This window comes from Aquarana catesbeiana, linkage group LG02 (genome assembly GCF_042186555.1).
Source record: "Aquarana catesbeiana isolate 2022-GZ linkage group LG02, ASM4218655v1, whole genome shotgun sequence".
NCBI classification, from domain to species: Eukaryota; Metazoa; Chordata; class Amphibia; order Anura; family Ranidae; genus Aquarana; species Aquarana catesbeiana.
In genome coordinates this window covers 329,738,675-329,757,879 of record NC_133325.1, presented here as the reverse complement: position 1 = coordinate 329,757,879, position 19,205 = coordinate 329,738,675, and the positions used below count along the sequence as shown (strand labels likewise).

Genomic DNA, 19,205 nt, shown 5'->3' with positions numbered 1-19,205 from the left:
CCACTTTCAGCATCAAAAATCTGACATAATCATACCACCAGGGAGGTTAAAGAAATTTAACAAAAACAAATCCAGGACTGGAGCATCCCAATAAGTACGCTCCATTGAGTGACATTGGTGTTACCAGTCAGGGACCAGCACTGCTGGAGATGAGGGACTCTCCTAGCTGCCAGGGGAAGAACTCCTCCAGTGAGAGTGGGGGGGCAGCAAAGAGAAAGGAAAGACAGATTCTGGTGGTAGGGGACTCAATTCTTAGAAGGACAGAGAGGGCAATCTGTAACCAAGACCTGAAGCGCCGAACAGTATGTTGTCTACCGGGCGCTCGGGTTCGGCACATCACGGATCTTGTGGACAGATTACTGGGAGGGGCTGGGGAAGACCCGGCTGTCATGGTGCACGTTGGCACCAATGACAAAGTCAGAGGCAGATGGAGTGTCCTAAAGAATGATTTTAGGGACTTAGGAGCTAAATTGAGGAAAAGGACCTCCAAGGTAGTGTTCTCAGGAATACTACCGGTACATCGAGCCACACCAGAGAGGCAGAGGGAGATTAGGGAAGTAAACAAGTGGCTGAAGAGCTGGTGTAGTAAGGAGGGGTTTGGGTTCCTGGAGGACTGGGCCGACTTCTCAGTCGGTAACCGGTACTATAGAAGGGACGGACTGCACCTAAATGAGGAGGGTGCAGATCTGCTGGGAATGAAGATGGCCAAAAAGTTAGAGGGGTTTTTAAACTAGGCGATGGGGGGGAGGGTCCAGAGACAGTGATAGCCAGCGCGGAAGATATTCCAGAGGGTAGTATTGGGGGCATTAGTGGTAGGTTAACCAAAGCACAAAAACACAAGGTGAGTATAGTAGCAAGTCCAAGTTGCAATCTTGAAACACCCAATACGAGGACAATATGCGACCGGTCTAAACTATGTGGCATGTTCACCAATGCCAGGAGCCTGGCGGACAAGATGGGTGAACTAGAGATACTGTTGTACAAGGAGGATTTGGATTTTGTGGGAATTTCAGAGTCCTGGTTCAACAGCTCTCATGATTGGCTGGCAAACATTCAAGGGTATACCCTATACCGCAAGGATAGAGAGGGTAAAAAAGGGGGAGGGGTATGCCTATATATCAAGAATAATGTACAAGTGAATGTGAGAGATGACATCACTGAGGGGGCTAGGAAGGAGGTGGAATCTTTATGGGTAGAGCTCCAAAGGGATGAAGCTAAGGGGAAAATAATACTGGGAGTATGCTATAGGCCCCCTAACCTGAGGGAGGAAGTGGAGACGGATCTCCTATCACAAATTGGATTAGCAGCAAGGATGGGAAGTGTTATCATAATGGGGGATTTTAATTATCCAGACATAGACTGGGCGGAGGGAACCGCGCATTCATTTAAGGCTCGCCAGTTCCTTAATGTCTTGCAGGACAATTTTATGGGTCAGATGGTAGACGCACCAACTAGAAATAAAACATTACTAGATCTACTGATTACCAACAATACAGACCTGATAACAGATGTGGAAATACGGGGCAATTTAGGTAACAGCGATCACAGGTCAATTAGTTTCAGTATAAATCACACAAATAGGAGACATGAAGGGAACGCAAAGACACTGAATTTCAAAAGAGCCAACTTCCCTAAACTACAAACCTTGCTAAAAGGCATCAATTGGGATAAAATATTAGGAACAAAGAATACGGAGGAGAGATGGGTTTGCTTTAAGAGCATATTAAATAAGGGCATTAGCCAATGTATCCCATTGGGTAATAAATTTAAAAGAGCGAACAAACATCCTGGATGGCTTAACTCCAATGTAAAAATGCATATAAAAGCAAAGGAGAAGGCCTTCAAAAAATACAAGGTTGAGGGATCATCCACAGCATTCAGAATTTATAAAGAATGCAATAAGAAATGTAAGGGTGCAATTAGGATGGCTAAGATAGAACATGAAAGACACATAGCGGAGGAGAGCAAAAAAAATCCCAAGAAATTCTTTAAGTATGTAAACAGTAAAAAAGGGAGGACAGACCATATTGGCCCCATAAAGAATGAGGAAGGACATCTGGTTACAAAGGATGGGGAGATGGCAGAGGTATTGAATTTATTCTTCTCCTCAGTCTTCACGAGTGAATCGGGGGGCTTCAGTAACCAAAACTGCAGTGTTTATCCTCATGACGCAACACAGGAAGCACCTACATGGTTAACAGAGGACGGAATTAAAATTAGACTTGAGAAACTTAACATTAATAAATCACCGGGACCAGATGGCTTGCATCCGAGGGTACTTAGGGAACTCAGTCAGGTGATTGCCAGACCGTTGTTCCTAATTTTTACAGACAGTCTATTGACTGGAATGGTACCAGCTGATTGGAGAAAAGCCAATGTAGCACCAATATTTAAAAAGAGCCCAAAAAACATCCCTGGGAATTACAGACCAGTTAGCCTAACATCAATAGTATGTAAACTCTTGGAGGGGATGATAAGGGACTATATACAAGATTTTAGTAATAAGAATGATATCATTAGCAGTAATCAGCATGGATTCATGAAGAATCGTTCTTGCCAAACCAATCTATTAACCTTCTATGAGGAGGTGAGTTGCCATCTAGATAAAGGAAGGCCCGTAGACGTGGTGTATCTGGATTTTGCAAAAGCATTTGACACAGTTCCCCATAAACGTTTACTGTACAAAATAAGGTGCGTTGGCATGGACCATAGGGTGAGTACATGGATTGAAAACTGGCTACAAGGGCGTGTTCAGAGGGTGGTGATAAATGGGGAGTACTCAGAATGGTCAGGGGTGGGTAGTGGGGTCCCCCAGGGGTCTGTGCTGGGACCAATCCTATTTAATTTGTTCATAAACGACCTGGAGGATGGGATAAACAGTTCCATCTCTGTATTTGCAGACGATACTAAGCTAAGCAGGGCAATAACTTCTCCGCAGGATGTGGAAATCTTGCAAAAAGACCTGAACAAATTAATGGGGTGGGCGACTACATGGCAAATGAGGTTCAATGTAGAAAAATGGAAAATAATGCATTTGGGTGGCAAAAATATGAATGCAATCTATACACTGGGGGGAGAACCTCTGGGGGAATCTAGGATGGAAAAGGACTTGGGGGTCCTAGTGGATGATAGGCTCAGCAATGGCATGCAATGCCGAGCTGCTGCTAATAAAGCAAACAGAATATTGGCATGCATTAAAAGGGGGATCAACTGCAGAGATAAAACGATAATTCTCCCTCTCTACAAGACTCTGGTCCGGCCGCACCTGGAGTATGCTGTCCAGTTCTGGGCACCAGTCCTCAGGAGGGACGTACTGGAAATGGAGCGAGTACAAAGAAGGGCAACAAAGCTAATAAAGGGTCTGGAGGATCTTAGTTATGAGGAAAGGTTGCGAGCACTGAACTTATTCTCTCTGGAGAAGAGACGCTTGAGAGGGGATATGATTTCAATTTACAAATACTGTACTGGTGACCCCACAATAGGGATAAAACTTTTTCGCAGAAGAGAGTTTAATAAGACTCGTGGCCACTCATTACAATTAGAAGAAAAGAGGTTTAACCTTAAACTACGTAGAGGGTTCTTTACTGTAAGAGCGGCAAGGATGTGGAATTCCCTTCCACAGGCGGTGGTCTCAGCGGGGAGCATTGATAGCTTCATGAAACTATTAGATAATCACCTGAATGACCGCAATATACAGGGATATGTAATGTAATACTGACACATAATCACACACATAGGTTGGACTTGATGGACTTGTGTCTTTTTTCAACCTCACCTACTATGTAACTATGTAACTATGTAAATAATAAACTGATGCAACTGCACTGAGCCAAGCACATTCAACAAAAGGTGGCAACTAAAACAAACCCAAGTTGGCAGCTTGCAGAGGCGTCGTCAGGGGGTGGCTATTGAGGCTACAGCCCCGAGTCTGTGGCCAATAACCCTGAGTCGCTTGTCCAGGTCCAGAATGCAGGGGACAGGGGCGGACTGAGCCATGGTAGCACTGGCCCTGGCTTCAGCTCTGCCCCTGCCTCCACATGACTCTACTCTTGGTCACTGGTTGCTATAGCCGCCTAGCGGCTAGCAACCAGTGATGTCACTGCCCACCATTCAAAGCGGAGGAGGATTGCACTTCCTCCTCCTCCGCGCTAGTGCTTGTGGAGCCTGGCCTGCGAGTTCTGGACTGGAGTGTCCCGCCGCTTGCCCGGTGGCAGCGTGGAGTGCAGAACAGCAGGGAGGGGGATACCTAGGCAGACAGGAAGAGCCCAGGAGGGAGGGAGAGAGAGAGAGAGAAGACACCGCCACACTGAGCAGCATCCCCAGTGCCTCCCAGAGCCTGCGCTCCACCTATCAGTCCTCTCCCAGCTCGCTGTGACTGGAACAGGAAGAAGGTGGGAATTACAATGCGGCTGCCGTGGTACATCGATCCTCGCTCGGGTGGGTGGCTCTCCTCCTCTCCTCTGGCTGCCTCGCACACCAGCACCACGGTTGAGCTGCTGCTGCTGCAGGACCTGCCTGGACACATGAACTCTGTCTCCTCCTTGTCACTTAGGTAAGTCAGTCAGTGTGTGTGTATGTCAGGTACCAGGTCAGTGTGTCAGGTCAGTGTATGTCAGGTAGGTCAGTGTAGGCCAGGTAGGTCAGTGTGTGTCAGGTAGGTCACTGTATGTAGGTCAGTGTGTGTCAGGTAGGTCAGTGTGGATCAGGTAGGTAAGTATGGGTCAGGTAGGTCAGTGTGTGTCAGTGTGTGTCAGGTAGGTCAGTGTGTGTCAGGTAGGTCAGTGTGTGTCAGGTAAGTCAGTGTATGTATGTCAGGTAGGTCAGTGTGTGTCAGGTAGGTCAGTGTGTATCAGATAGGTCAGTGTATGTAGGTCAGTGTGTGTCAGGTAGGTCAGTGTATGTAGGTCAGGTAGGTTAGTGTATGTAGGTCAGGTAGGTCAGTGTGTGTCAGGTAGGTCAGTGTATGTAGGTCATTGTAGGTCAGGTAGCTCAGTGTGTGTCAGGTAGGTCAGTGTATGTAGGTCAGTGTGTGTCAGGTAGGTCAGTGTGTGTCAGGTAGGTCGGTGTAAGTAGGTCAGTGTGTGTCAGGTAGGTCAGGGTGTGTCAGGTAGGTCAGTGTATGTAGGTCAGTGTGTGTCAGGTAGGTCAGTGTATGTAGGTCAGTGTGTGTCAGGTAGGTCAGTGTATGTAGGTCAGTGTAGGTCAGTGTATGTAGGTCAGCGTGTGTCGGGTAGGTCAGTGTATGTAGGTCAGTGTAGGTCAGGTATGTCAGGTAGGTCAGTGTGTGTCAGGTAGGTCAGTGTATGTAGGTCAGTGTAGGTCAGTGTATGTAGGTCAGTGTGTGTCAGGTAGGTCAGTGTATGTAGGTCAGTGTAGGTCAGGTATGTCAGGTAGGTCAGTGTGTGTCATGTAGGTCAGTGTATGTAGGTCAGTGTGTGTCAGGTAGGTCAGTGTGTGTCAGGTAGGTAGGTCAGTTTAGTGGTTAGCATTGATGGGCACTGGTAAGCCAGGCAGCAACCAGCAGCCAGCAAGTGAGCTTACCCCCTGCCACACAACCACACAACCCCTCCGCCCAACCAAAAAACTCAGCGCCACTAGAGCCCACCCCCCGTGCCAGCCTTGGACTTCAGGCTGAAGCCCCTGGTCTTTTTGCCACCTAGCAACGCCCCTGGCAGCTTGCATTATAGGTTGTTTGCCTTGTTTACTTGGACCCTTTGGAAGATATGGATATGCTATTTTGATAAATGTATTAGCATGTTTAAGTGTCTGCTTGGATTCCATGCATAGATGTTGGTTTTGAAAGACTCTGGTCCTCCTTCTGTTTGCTAAATGCATACTTTTCCTAGTAATTTGTGTTATGACCCTAATACGGATTTGTTACCATATACTTAACTATAACTGTTGCTACAAGGTGCCAAATTTGACATATTCTTTACATAGAATAAGCACTGTGAAGCTCCACTACTTTGGCCTCAATGATATTGATTTCCCTATTAAAACAACAAGCTATCCCCTCATCTTAAAGGGTGAGAGCATAATTCCAAAAAGCTGGTTAGTGGTTTAGAGGTTGAAAATTGAAATTAATTGTGGCAAATTGACTCCAAGATTTAGTACAATTTTATACGGTACCCAATTTAAATCTAGTATTTTAGGAGGATCTGAGTGACATCTTATGGTATTAGGAAATGGCGCTCCTTGTCCCCTTGATTTTACCAGGACCTACAGACTTTAATGTTGGTACCCATGATTATTAGTTTGGGCCATGAATTGACTGCATTAATATAGGAGCTGTGTTAATTGGACAACTGAGGCTTGAACTCATGTTCAGAATTATATTATCTCTCATTATATAATTTCCTGTCTCAATGAATTTTGGCACATAATCTCTACAGCTAATATTTCCTTTCCTTTGTGTCCACAGCAGTGCCATGTATACTTAGTGCTCAGTTTCATATTAACACTTGTTTCATGAGACAGAAGAGAATATAGTTCAATATGCAGATTATATATTTGCAACTGTAATTGTGCCAAGAGAACAGCATGGTAATTACTGAGACTTTCATTCCTTTTGGGGGTTGGAGGAAAGCTTTGATGACCAGATGGTGCCATGACACCAGGAGAAGGATATTTTTAGAAGGCAATATTCAGATAGTACACGAGACTCTGCTCCTATACCTGTGTGTCCTAATCAGTGCAAAGGACTTTGGTCTCACACAGTTACCTTTCAGTACTTGTTATGAAAATTGATTTGGGCAGCTATGATAGCATCACATTTTAGTTAATTTACGTATAAGATACACTGTTAGTAATTCTGAATTGTATCGTTATTATTACATTTGGAATTTACTTTAATCCGTTTGAATAGTCAGCCAATAAAGGTGGAAAGGTGTTGGACTAAAGCTGCCCTGTTTTGCTTCAAATTTGCTTAATTGCTTTAAATTTGCTTCATTGTATTGTATTGGATTAGCAACTAAACAGTATATATATTTTTTTACAAAATTAAAGTATAAATGCCTAGCCATTGAAGTGCAGTTTGTCTCTTGGTGAGTTCAGCCTATATGGTTATGTTTAGACAAACCAAACCAAAAGTGCTTACAAACAAAATATTATGAATAAATAATAACAAGGTATATTATAAATCAGTCTTTTTCATAATAAAAAGGAAGTACAGTATGTCCTTTAAAAACATACTGAATTTAGTCTACCAGATACCTATTGCAGGTTCAGAGACAGGAGACAAATAATGATCTGCAAGCATAAGACCATGCTCCAATTTCAGCTTTGTCATTTAGGTGGATCATTAGAAAAAGAGCTGCTCTGCATGTTTCATGTGAGGTTTAGTTCACACCAGGATAATGATCTCTCTCAAATAAAGATATTTTCAGCCAAATGAAATTTGAAAATTACAGTCATATGGCTTAAATAAAGATCTGTATGCTTGTGGTGAAGCTTTTTAAATTGAACACGCAGTCTCCTTATTTAACCAGCATGTGTGCTCCTTTAATTGAGCAGTTGAAGAACGTTTGGTGGCAAGGTAATGGGAAGAACAAGGAACCTAGCATGTATCAGAAGGTGTGTGATTTGTTGGGTGCTCCCTTCTTTTTCCTTTGAATGACCTGCCACACAAACCTCTGGACTAACATACGAGTGTGCTCAGTACATAACAGACCTCTAAATATAAAGATCAACTTGCCCACTGCATAACGCTGTTATACGGCGACAAGGTGGCAATCATGTGCAGGATCATGTACCTAGTATGTGATCTGACACTTTCAGGTAGGGGAAATGCGCTGCTTTTGCTGCAATTAGTCATAGCAGATGCCGATCAGTGGGTCCCGTCTAACGGATGTTTGCCAGCAGCAGCTGATCGGCGAGGACAATGACAGAGCAAAGCTCTACCTAATGTAAATAGGGCAAAGCTCTGTCCTGCCAGCGGGGATGTGTTGGAATTTGTTTCCCTGCAAAGCAGGGAATAAAATCCTGGGGATCTCTTAGTAAAACACCACATAGTAAACACAAAAATACTGGTTAGGTACAGATTTAATAATTTGATAGTCCTAGATGTTTAACCCCTTCCCAGACAGTGTCAGTACAATACAGTGACAGTGCATATTTTTAGCACTGATCACTGTATTAGTGTCACTGGTTCCTACAAGTGTCAAAAGTGTCAGTTAGTGTCAGGTTGTCCGCCGTAATATTGCAGCCCCGCTATAGTATAAAATAAACAAATAAATAAAAATTCCTGTATATTTACCATAGTTTGTAGACTCTATAACTTTTGCGCAAACCAATCAATATATGCTTATTGGGATTTTTTGCACCAAAAATATGAAGCAGAATACATATTGGCCTAAATTTATGAAGAAACTTGATTTTTAATAATATAATTAATAATAATAATAATAATAACATAAAGTAACAGAAAGTAAAAAATATTGTTTATTTTCAAAAATGTTGGTCCTTTTTTGTTTATGGCACACAAAAAAAAACCCATTGGTGATCAAATACCACCAAAAAAAGCTCTATTTATGGGTAAAAAAGGACATTAATTTTAATAGGCAGGAGTCTTGGCAATGGAGTCAATCCATAGGGCAGCAATAACAGGAACAGTATGGAATTGGTAGCAAGGTCAAAAGCAGTAAGGCCTCTTGCACACTGCAGCTTGAAAAAGCTCAGTACAGCTTACTTTTTTACTGAGCTAAAATACAGCCCATTAATTGTAATGTGCCTATGCACACAGGTGCGTAAACAAGCGCCTTATATTCTTCAGTTAAAAAAAAAAATTAGAAAAATCTGCATTTTTGGTCAGTAATATACGCCTCATGTGCGCAAATGCCCATTAACATATTGTAAACGCGATAATAAGTGCGTGCATGCATGCATGAAAATACATACAAAGAAAAGAGCTGAAAAAAAAAAAAGATGCTCAAACAGGAGTACCGTGTGCAAGAGACCTAATAATGCACAATAAACAACGTATTGGTTGATAATGGTATATGGTATAGTGAATCGTGAGTCCAGGGACACAAAGCAGTCCTATGGAATGGTAGGATCTAGAGTCACCACAAGAGCAGTTTGGGGTTCAGCTAGACTTACCTCAGATGGATCACATACAAGCAGATGCAAAAAAAGTAAGCAGATAAGCCCAGGGAGAAATGGGGCAGAGAGGCAGCCACAAGAAGGGGGGAAAAAGAAACAGGATACATCAAGGATTGAGTCCAGGGTCACAGGGCAAATATCCTGGCACAGCAAGGGCAATCAGCAACAGTATACAGAAAGGGTTGAGTCCTGGGTCACAAGGAAAAGATCTGGGCACATGAAGAGCAAATAGCAACAGGATACAGCAAGGATGCTACCAGTGGCTTCTAAGTCTGGGGAGGCAAGGGACAGGTCCTGTCCATCTGGGCAAAACTTGGAGTGCACACAGGCAGCTCATGACAGGAGGAGGGGAAGCATAGTGGGGAACCTCCAGTGGGAGATCACGGGGTCCTGCGGAAGCTGTAGCTCTTGTGTGGCCTGGTCTCAAATCAGGACTATGCAGGTAGCACAACAGAGCAGGAGAAGTACACAGGGTAGTACTTACAAGGCAGCAGATCAAAAGACAGCAGGGTCACAGTGGTAGAGGTCCTCTTGGTCATAGCTCAGGGTGCACACAGGCAGCAGATTCACAGAGCAACAGGGTTAGATGGATTGTAGTTGGCTTCTAGGTCCAGGGAGCCAGAGAGGTCATCAAGTGCAACCGGCCAAAGCGTACAAGCAGGCAGCATCATAGGAGAGAAAGGGCATGAGGGAGCCTGGGCAGCAAATCACAAGATTCTGGATGTGATGGGGGACCTCTGTGACCATACCATAGAGGCAGTATCAGTATGAGGAGGAGTTTCCTGGGGGAGGTGAATGGCCTGGACACAGTGCAGGTCCACACACATTAGCCCTGCTCAGATTTTAAATGCTGAACTGGGGCACAAACCTGCAGTCAGACAACCCAATGTATCCTGAATCAACTATATTATTATTATTGAGTCCTTAAGCAATAAGCCTATAAAAGTCACCTCTAGCCAGGGTGCTGTTTACTTAGTGGTTTGTGATATATTGCCTAACAACTGCCATAGGTCTTCCATCTCTAGTACTGTCAGTGGCAGTTGGGTGGGCCAGAGAATTCAGGTGCAGATATTGCAATCCCTAGGTGATATTAGGCATTAGTGGGTGACTGAAACTGATGACATCTGAAATAATCAATTGTGCGTGGCTAGACCTTTTAGCAATAGAAAGCCATGCTAACTGATATAAATGCAGCCCCTATAGCACTGGTTTAGCATTATTAATTTAGGTTTATAAAACAATTTCACTAATGCATGCATAAAATGCTTATCAGTGACTTAGGAAAGTAATACACTTGCCTAATGGATACACAGACCAGGTTAGGATACAAATATGTCTACAGTAATTCAAAGTTATTGGTAATCTGGATTTGCCATCTATGGGACAAAGCACTTCATTAGGGTCCTGCTTAAAAAGCCTTGGAATAACCTTACTGCTGTGTTGTCTAGTTTAATAAACCTCTTGATAAATCACAGAATTGCTCTCTACATTGACTGTCCACTCTGTTTATTCACGTTCCAGACAAACAGTCAATCACTTTCTTTGGATAGAAACAAGTGAAGTTTATTATCACATCTTCAGGACAGTGACAGTCCAACAGATGACAAATTTCTCTTTCATCCATAATATAGGCCATCTCTGGGGTGGAAGCAATAAATCAATGTCTCCATTAAATTCAAACGACATTGTTGGCATACCTGATTTCACCCTTGTGCAGTCCCCGTAGATTCACTCGGTGTTCTTTATAAGTGTTCCAGACAGTGTCAACCAAATTTTATAAAAATCAGGACGTTTCTGGATTTAAAATAGAAAATACTTTGTAACATGTTCTTTTCGCCAAATCAAGCTGTCTTAAGTCTGCAAGTATGGGAGAAACAACATTTTAAAAATGCTCCTGAACTGTCGAGATAGAAGTGTGTGAAGGTCATTTTTTTTTGCGCAGAAAACAAAACTTTTTTTAGACCACCAAACCCCTTGGAACATTTTGGTTATTATATTATGTGTATCTTTCTGCCCAGTCAATGCATATACTTTTATATTTAATGTGTTTATGATTTAGAAAATATTTCCATTTAGACTTTGCAATTTACTCATCCCTATCACATTACAGTAAAGTCCTTTGCACAAGGGTGAACCAAAGCATTTTATTAGCGGAATGTTAAAGTCCCACTCCAACCAAAATCTTCCATTGTTTAGTTTCGATTTGTATGGAGTGTTAAAATGGTTAAACTTCTGTCAGGTTTCTATAGCTGTCTGTGTCCTGTGAGAGAGACTTCCCCTTATTTTAAGGTCCCAAAGATGCTGTCAAAATGAAATCAAGTGAGAGAATTCAGGGACAGATACAGCAGCAAAAACTTTCGTAGATTTTGATATAGTAAATATCTCCATGAAGTCATTGTTTCTGTCTGGGTCTTCTTATCCCCCAATAGACACAAAGTATGAAAATTGTTTATGTGCTTTGATATTGTTTACCCCACTCTATATCCATTCATAGTTGTTTTCTTCTTTCTTGCTTTTCTCTCTTTTTTTCTGTTTCTTTACCCCTTGCATGTCAAGTTTGGCTCACCTCCCATTTGATATATGATTTTGTTCTACTTAAAGAATCACTTTGCATTTTTAATTCTCAGTTCTTTCTATTCTGACTCCTCAACGCTGGTTTCCAGGAAATGCTTCCTGGTCCTCTCTCTAGGGCTTCATACACTTCAGTTTCCCCTGCTGGTTTCAGTGACATGCACCAGAACACCTCCTGTTATGCTCTCGGGCTTCCTGTCCACTTTGAGGGCTGTGACATAAATGGACATCAGTCCACTTCTGATTGATCAAACTACCTTTTTAAGGGTCAGATTGCCTATTTTAACCAGGGACCTTTGTTGAGGGTGGACATCATATGGATGGCTTCCCTTCATGCCATTCATTGTGTGCAATCGTGTTGCTAGCTGTGATTGGTCAAAGTGATCACACGGTACAGACAAAGCCAATCACAGCCCATCTGTACCATGTGATTAGCTGTGACTAATCACAACAATACACACTAAATTAATCAATTTCATTCAGTAAAAATGGTTGCTTATAAAAATGAAATTCACTGGTATAAGCAATCATAATGTGTAAAAAAAAATCCTGATCACTTCCCCAGAGTTACTATAGTAACAGAGTATTGCTCTGGTCACAGTGTGTTAAAAAAAGCATAAAATAATATGTCGCCGCCACACCAGTTATATGATGATGCTGTACTGCACTGGTTTTTTTCTTTAATTTCTCCATTTTTCAAATAAGTGTGACAAAATTTTACAACTTAAAAAACTGGCCAAATACCTTGTACTCTCTACTTTCCAAAAGGGGTCATTTGGGGGATATTTGTACTGTCCCGGCATTTCCAGGTCTCAAGAAATGATTGATCAATTTTCAGATAAATTTATAGCATAGTCTGTGGACTTTTACAGACTAAATAAAAAAAACTGATCTGGGTTATTGTCACCAAAGAAATGTAGCAGAATACAGTTTGGCTTAAATGTATGAAGAAAGATTACTTATTTGCAAAATTGTAAACAGAAACAAAGAAAAACACTTTAAAAAAAAAATTGTCTTTTTTCCTAAATTTAGCAAAAAAATACAAAACTCAGTGGTGATTAAATACCACTAAAAGAAAGCTCTATTTGTGTGAAAAAAAGATACCATTTTCAAATGAGTACAGTGTTGCAGGACCGCGCAATTATCATTCAAAGTGCGACAGAGCTAAAAGCTGAAAATTGGCCTTGGCAGGAAGGGGGGGGGGGGGGGTGAAAGTGCCCAGTACTGAAGTGGTTAAAGTTTGTTAGCTCATTGTTGCAACCTGTATGGACATTTTGTTTGCTTTCCAAACAACCAAATAATCAGCTCTAATTTCCATGTTGTGAACACCTCCTACTAAACTTCCAACTACAGTTTTGTTTCATTCTTTGAAACTCTCCACACCAAGCTAAATTTGAATCCTGCTTAATGACTACTCTGAAAACTCTCTGGCTTTCTTTCACTGTATTATACAGTCCCTGGATTGTTAGCCATAACCTACCTCTGTATGGTTACAGACACTCTGCCCATTTTCTAAAATCCACTAGATACATTCATGGGAGTACTTTAGTAGCAGTTCTTATATAAAGGGGTTTATCTAGCAAAGTCAAATAATCGGATCATATTGCAAAGGAAGTTGCACTGTGCAAGGGAGTTTTCCCCAGAGCTTGGTAAATGGGGTGACATTTCACTATGCAAAAATTACACTTTTGCTGGCAAATGATTAGATGATAGAATTCACCAGAGTTTCACCACATTCAATAGGCTCTTGTAAAGTGTAACTTCCCTTGCAAACTACCTTTGCAAGGTTCCCTTGCAAACTTCTCTTGCAAACTACCTCTTGTAAAGTGTATCTTCCCTTGCAAAGTTAACCGTTTATTTGCCTTTAGTAAATCTACCCCAAAGTGTCCAAAAAGGAGGTTTATAAAGATGAAGAGCCTACACTAGTGCCTGTATTTTAAAAACATGAAATCCCGCAGAAAAGGGTTGATATTTGAATCCATATCTGTAATCACTTATCAAATTCTTTACAAATAAGGCCCTTGGATCATATTAGAATATGCTTTTAGGCATATGTTGATTTCAATAATAACCAGAACATTTAGACCCCTTTCACACTGAAGCACTTTTCAGGAGTTTTAGCGCTAAAAATAGCGCCTGAAAAGCGCCTCTCATGCCTCCCCAGTGTGAAAGCCTGAGTGCTTTCATACTGGGGTGGTGCTCTTGCAAGATGGGAAAAAAAGTCCTGCAAGCAGCATTTTTGGGGCAATTTGGAAGGGGTGTATACCCCTCCCAAAATGCCCCGTCCATTGAAATGAATGGTCAGCACTGCTGAAGCGCCTGCAAAGCACTTCGGCAGCGCCACAACATGAGCGCTTTTAACCCTTTCTTCGGCCCCTAGCAGGGGTTAAAAGCGCCCAGCTATTGGCCGAAAATTGCAGCTAAATAGACGGTAAAGAGCCGCCGCTAAAACTAGTGGCACTTTACCGCTAATGGACCCCGGCCCCAGTGTGAATCTAGCCTTAATGTGTCATTAATCCCATGATATTTTTTTTGTCTCTTACCTTCAAAAATCTGAAGCTATGTACAGAAGCTTTTTAGCATTTACATTGTTCCTACTAATACATACCTGATCCTAGCAGTTCCAAGGACTTCCTTCCTCTTCCTGCACCGGGGAGAAAACAACGGGTGAAAGCAACTGAATGGTGGACTGAGAAAAGCCAGACAGAGACAGCTTAGGAGGATGTTAGGCTACTAACAGTAGCATCTATACTTTCCCCCCCCTTCTCTCTGCCCAACCAGTATATCATGTGAGCAAACTTTATAAAACAATAGAAAAGGTATTTATCTTTTTTTCATGTGAGCCAAACACTTTTGCTTCCCATGTAAGATTTGCTTATAATAAACGAGAACTTGTCAAAAGAGAGTAAATGTCACTTTAAGCATATTTGTAAATTGCTGTGTTGTTAAATTTAGCTGATCCCTATGATATCCAGGTAAGCTTTCTCAGTCACTCAATGCCTACAAAGCAGGCCAAGTTACATTCGGAAATTGGAAGAATAAATCATGAAACAAAAACAGCAAAAAAACAAGGGAGAGCTGCTGTGCAAGATATAGTTCTTTTCAAGACTTTTATCTCCCAGTTAACTCTAGTAGTGAGGGTGAGGTATGTGTTTAATCACTGTACTTGACTAAATTTATCTTCACTCAGATTACAGTGGATATTTCACCACTGTAGGTTAATCTTTCGTACCTTCAAAGACTTTCGGGTAAATAGACTCATATGAGTCTGGTCAAGTGTGCAGCTGCAATTGCAAGGATGAATTATGTCTCCCGAGTTTTGCTTGCAACATAACCTGAAATGTATACTTTTCTCTTACAGCTTCTGTCCAGGGTCCATGGGAGAGGGCAATTTCACCAAATAAAGTGCCATACTACATAAAGTAAGTGTCATTTTCAATGTCTTGTGTGAAAAAGGAGTTGACTCTGAAGAGCCGGTATTGCATTATTCTTTTTAGTTATATTTATAAAAGCGATTTAACAATTTTTACTTGGAATTTTATCTGACAGTGAGTATATGTATTATGCCAGGTAACATATAGGGAGAATGTGGGTGCTTTGGCAGAAACAAAATATTTGTACAGATTTCTGTGCACAGCTCCATAAGATCTAAATATTTGAAAAATGAGCACCACCCTGTTTCCAATATTAATGGTTGGCTTATGTATCCCTCTCACTATAGCAACTGCTCTGTAGCCTGCCCATTTGCCCCTATACATGTGTCACCCTGCACCCATATTAGCGCATACAGGTTACATAAAACCTAATTTTAAAAATGCTTCTTAGTGCTTTAAAAAAGCACAGCCAAGTATAGGTCCAATATTACAGTATACAATAGTATATTTTTAATTCACACAATTCACAACATGAAAATAATTTTTATATGATTTCTATATTGTTGCGGGGCCCCCTTCAGTGATCATCTGTATGTTAGGGAATGTTTTTAAAATTGCTGCAGGCTGATCACTTTTACATATTTATTTTCATTTTTTTTTAAAGACTATCATTTCCTTTAAGTGCTCTGAGATTTGTTTTATTATTAAAGAGATAATGCTGTGTTGTGTAATCTGTTTCCTCATGGACATTTTTTCTTGTAGTGATGTGAATCAAAGCTAAACTGTTGCTAGCATTTATTTCTTTAATACCGTGTAATGACCTAGAAAGAGTCATGAAGAGCTGAAGAGCTGGAGTAAATGGCATTAGTGTAGCTTCCTAAACAGTGCTCTAAATCATGTGATGTTTGCTTGGTGACCTATCTAAAATGAGTTAGTAACCTTATTCTCCTTGGGCAGATGTATTTATTAAGCGTGGTCATCACAGTTAACACTGCTCTGGCCTCGGAGTGCTGCTCTATAGATTTTATTCTAGTTTCACAAAATGATACAACCTAATTGCTGGTGCTATGCTCTAGAGGTCATGTTATTTAAAACATGATAAAACAACTTGCGCTGGCCATGACTTTCATGTCCATGCACCAAAAACGATCAGAACTGTGCCATGTCTCCTCGGTCATCAGTATGTTTTGTGGTGTCTCTGTAAATAATGTATGTTGAAATAACTACTCTTTAGATAGATTAAATCGGGACATTAAATGCAAAAATGTGATTTGTTCACTTCAGTGACCTTACCAGGCCCTGTGGCATGACATATGCAAGAGAAACTTATAGATTGGTTATTGATTTCTAATGCCATGGCACATGTTTCTGTGCATTTACTATAAAAATGTTTATGGTCCATCTACAAAATAGATACATGTGCTTAAACTGTGTATTTAGCCAATTGCCTTTAGTTTTACTTAAATACAAATAGATGTGCAAATTGAAACCCATGTGATGGCACTTTAGATGTGTGTTTCTGATCTGGAAGAGTATTTTTCCAAAGTTGAATTTGTATTTTATCTAATGTGCATGTGTACTACTACTAACAGAATTGCCTTGCGGTTAAACTTGGTAGCAAAGCTTTTAAAGTCAACATAATGAGTTGACTGCTCTATGCTAACCCAAATTTTCAAATCTGTTTAATATTGCAAAGTAAAGAGTTTTTAATGCAGTTTCTGTGTTTTAAGGTTATACTATTTTCGCACCCCTAGAGCCAATAAAGGCTCAAATGACTGCTGTGATGAGGGTGGGTTACTAATTTTGCTGCTTGTGTGTGCAAGGTCTTATGTCTGGCATTTTTTTTAGTAAGTAGTTGTCACTAAACGGTTAGTTTATGGAGGCTAAAGAGTACTTACTGGTTCATTGGCTACCTAGTGTGCTATACATTTTAGTAATAAAGCTTCAAACTTTATTATTGTTTTACAGCGCAAAAGTGCTCCCTACCTATTTGGATGTTGACATATTGCAGCTTAAAGTAGATATAAACCTAGTCACTATACTCTTTAACAGGTTAATGTAGTTTCAAAAGTCATTTTCAATCTTTTTAAATCTACAGCTTTCATTTAAAGAATGCCTGGTAATCCTACTATGAAGGTCAATGTTCAGATATTTCCTATTACAAGGTGACAATACATTACCATGTCTCCCAGTTGTGCTCCTGTGTTGTGACTCTGTCAAATGCACTTCCGGGAGAGATTATCAGCAGCTGTGCCAACACTCATTGTGCAGGAAAGTTCTGATGTTGTCACCATCATGAAACCAACCCTGAAAAATGCTATTCATCTGCCACTGGAGCACAGGATTACAAATAGAAAGTGGCTGCAAAGAGGCTGCTGGAAATAAGCAGCACTGAGATGCAAAAGGGGATGAACTAGTACTAAAACAGTATTTTCTAAAAGAAAAAAGATAGCATTTATAAATGTCATCCAGTTAGAGTTTACATCTACTTTAGAGCCTCGTTGACACAGGTCTACTACAATATACACCCATATGAGGGCCATGTTTACCCACATGGGAATGCACAGGAGTTCCATGCATTCACTTGAAGGCAGTCCCGTTCAAACACAGCCACTGCTTCCAATTTGACATTGGGTGTGGGTGCACCGATTGAGATGAATGGGACTACCTGTATGGGAAAACACCTGTGCATCCCCATGAAGGTAAACATGGCCCTTGTATGGGCATATGCTGTAGTACACCCATTTGAATGAGGCCTTAAAGCGTTTTTCAACCCAAAGGCAAACATTTATTATATTGCAGCTTACTAATTCTTAAATGTGATGTTGGCATTCAATTTCTTTGTTTCGGCTTTCTTTCTTTTATTTTCTCCTGGTGATCTGGCCAAGTGATGTTTTTCAACAGAACACACTGTTCTGCAGATGGAGCAGTTAGAGGATTGAGCCAAGCCATTGTACACTTTTCTGAGTGCTTACACTGATCAGCTGTTGTACATTTTTGTAAAACATTTATCCTAAAAGGAAAAAGCTGTTACTGTAACTGCTTAAAAAGTTTTATCTGGTGTTTGGCTTCACTGTATTAGTGTATTAAAATATTCTAGTGCATCTAACACTCCCTGCCCCCTAGGCTGACAATGTTGCCGTCCAAAGGTTCACCTGTGCTACTTTATTCAGAGTGGGTGTACTCTAATACAAGAGGGGGTGTTACTGGCCAGATCATCAGGTGAAAACAGAGGGGAGTAAGTCTAAAAGAAGGTAAACCAACACGGCCACCACATTTAATAATTGCTTTAATTGAAAGTCAAGGCTAAATGTTTCCATTTGTAGCTATCTTCACTATTAAGCAATATATATTACCCTTACATTTTCACTAAGTAACCAGCATGTTTTTTAAATCAGACATTAAATTTCAATGGCAATTTATTGCCAAGCCAGGTAACCTATAGTTTATATTTGGGAAATTATGCCACCAGGATTCTACCGGGAGTGTGCACTAAATGTGGAACCCTCTAATGGCTTTGGTACCTCTCCGCTGCTCACTTCACCTGTACATTGATAGCATAATGCCTATCTGTGTAATTGTTTTGCTTTGTGTCAATTTCTTAAGGTTCTTGCAGTAAAACCAAGGAAGCTTAGACTTCCGTAGTGTATCAATGCTTTACTAAACAGAAAGGGTTGCACATACAACTGTAGGATGCACAATACAACACAATTCATAGCTTACAAAAATATGCCTACAAATATAAGCAATAAGTAAACTACCCAATTTAGGGTTTAAGATGTAATGTGCATCATGGTTCCTTGCTCAGAGTCCTACTCAAAACGTCTCCAAAGTTCTCGAGCTCTTGGCATCCATATGTTCCTCTTCATCCTTCCAAACACCAAAGCCAAAAGCCTGGCTTCCCTAGAAACATATGCTCTTAAAAATCTAACTCTATATTATGGCGATCAAGACAATACAAATGGCCATAGCAACACAGTAATGAAAACTGAGTGTGTCCCAGAGCAAATCTTCCTGTGGCTACATCGTTGTTACCAACTGCAGCCTTTAAAATGATTCCCCACCTAGGTTTCATCATTTGTAATAGGAGGCAGTACATGCAATCAAAGTGAATATTTTTTTAGCTCTATTAAGTAAAGATTTTAAATTCATGTACATGTA

General features: G+C 41.0%; 1 protein-coding gene across 2 annotated transcripts in view; it reads left to right on the top strand.

Annotated features, from left to right (window-relative positions):
• The window catches only part of DMD (dystrophin), a 3,507,873-nt gene that overhangs the window by 2,923,391 nt on the left and 565,277 nt on the right, over positions 1-19,205 (top strand). For both annotated transcript variants that reach the window (XM_073614841.1, XM_073614839.1), the window contains one exon: positions 15,032-15,092. In XM_073614841.1, coding sequence (XP_073470942.1) covers positions 15,032-15,092 — 61 coding nt within the window. The remainder of the gene's footprint in view (positions 1-15,031; positions 15,093-19,205) is intronic.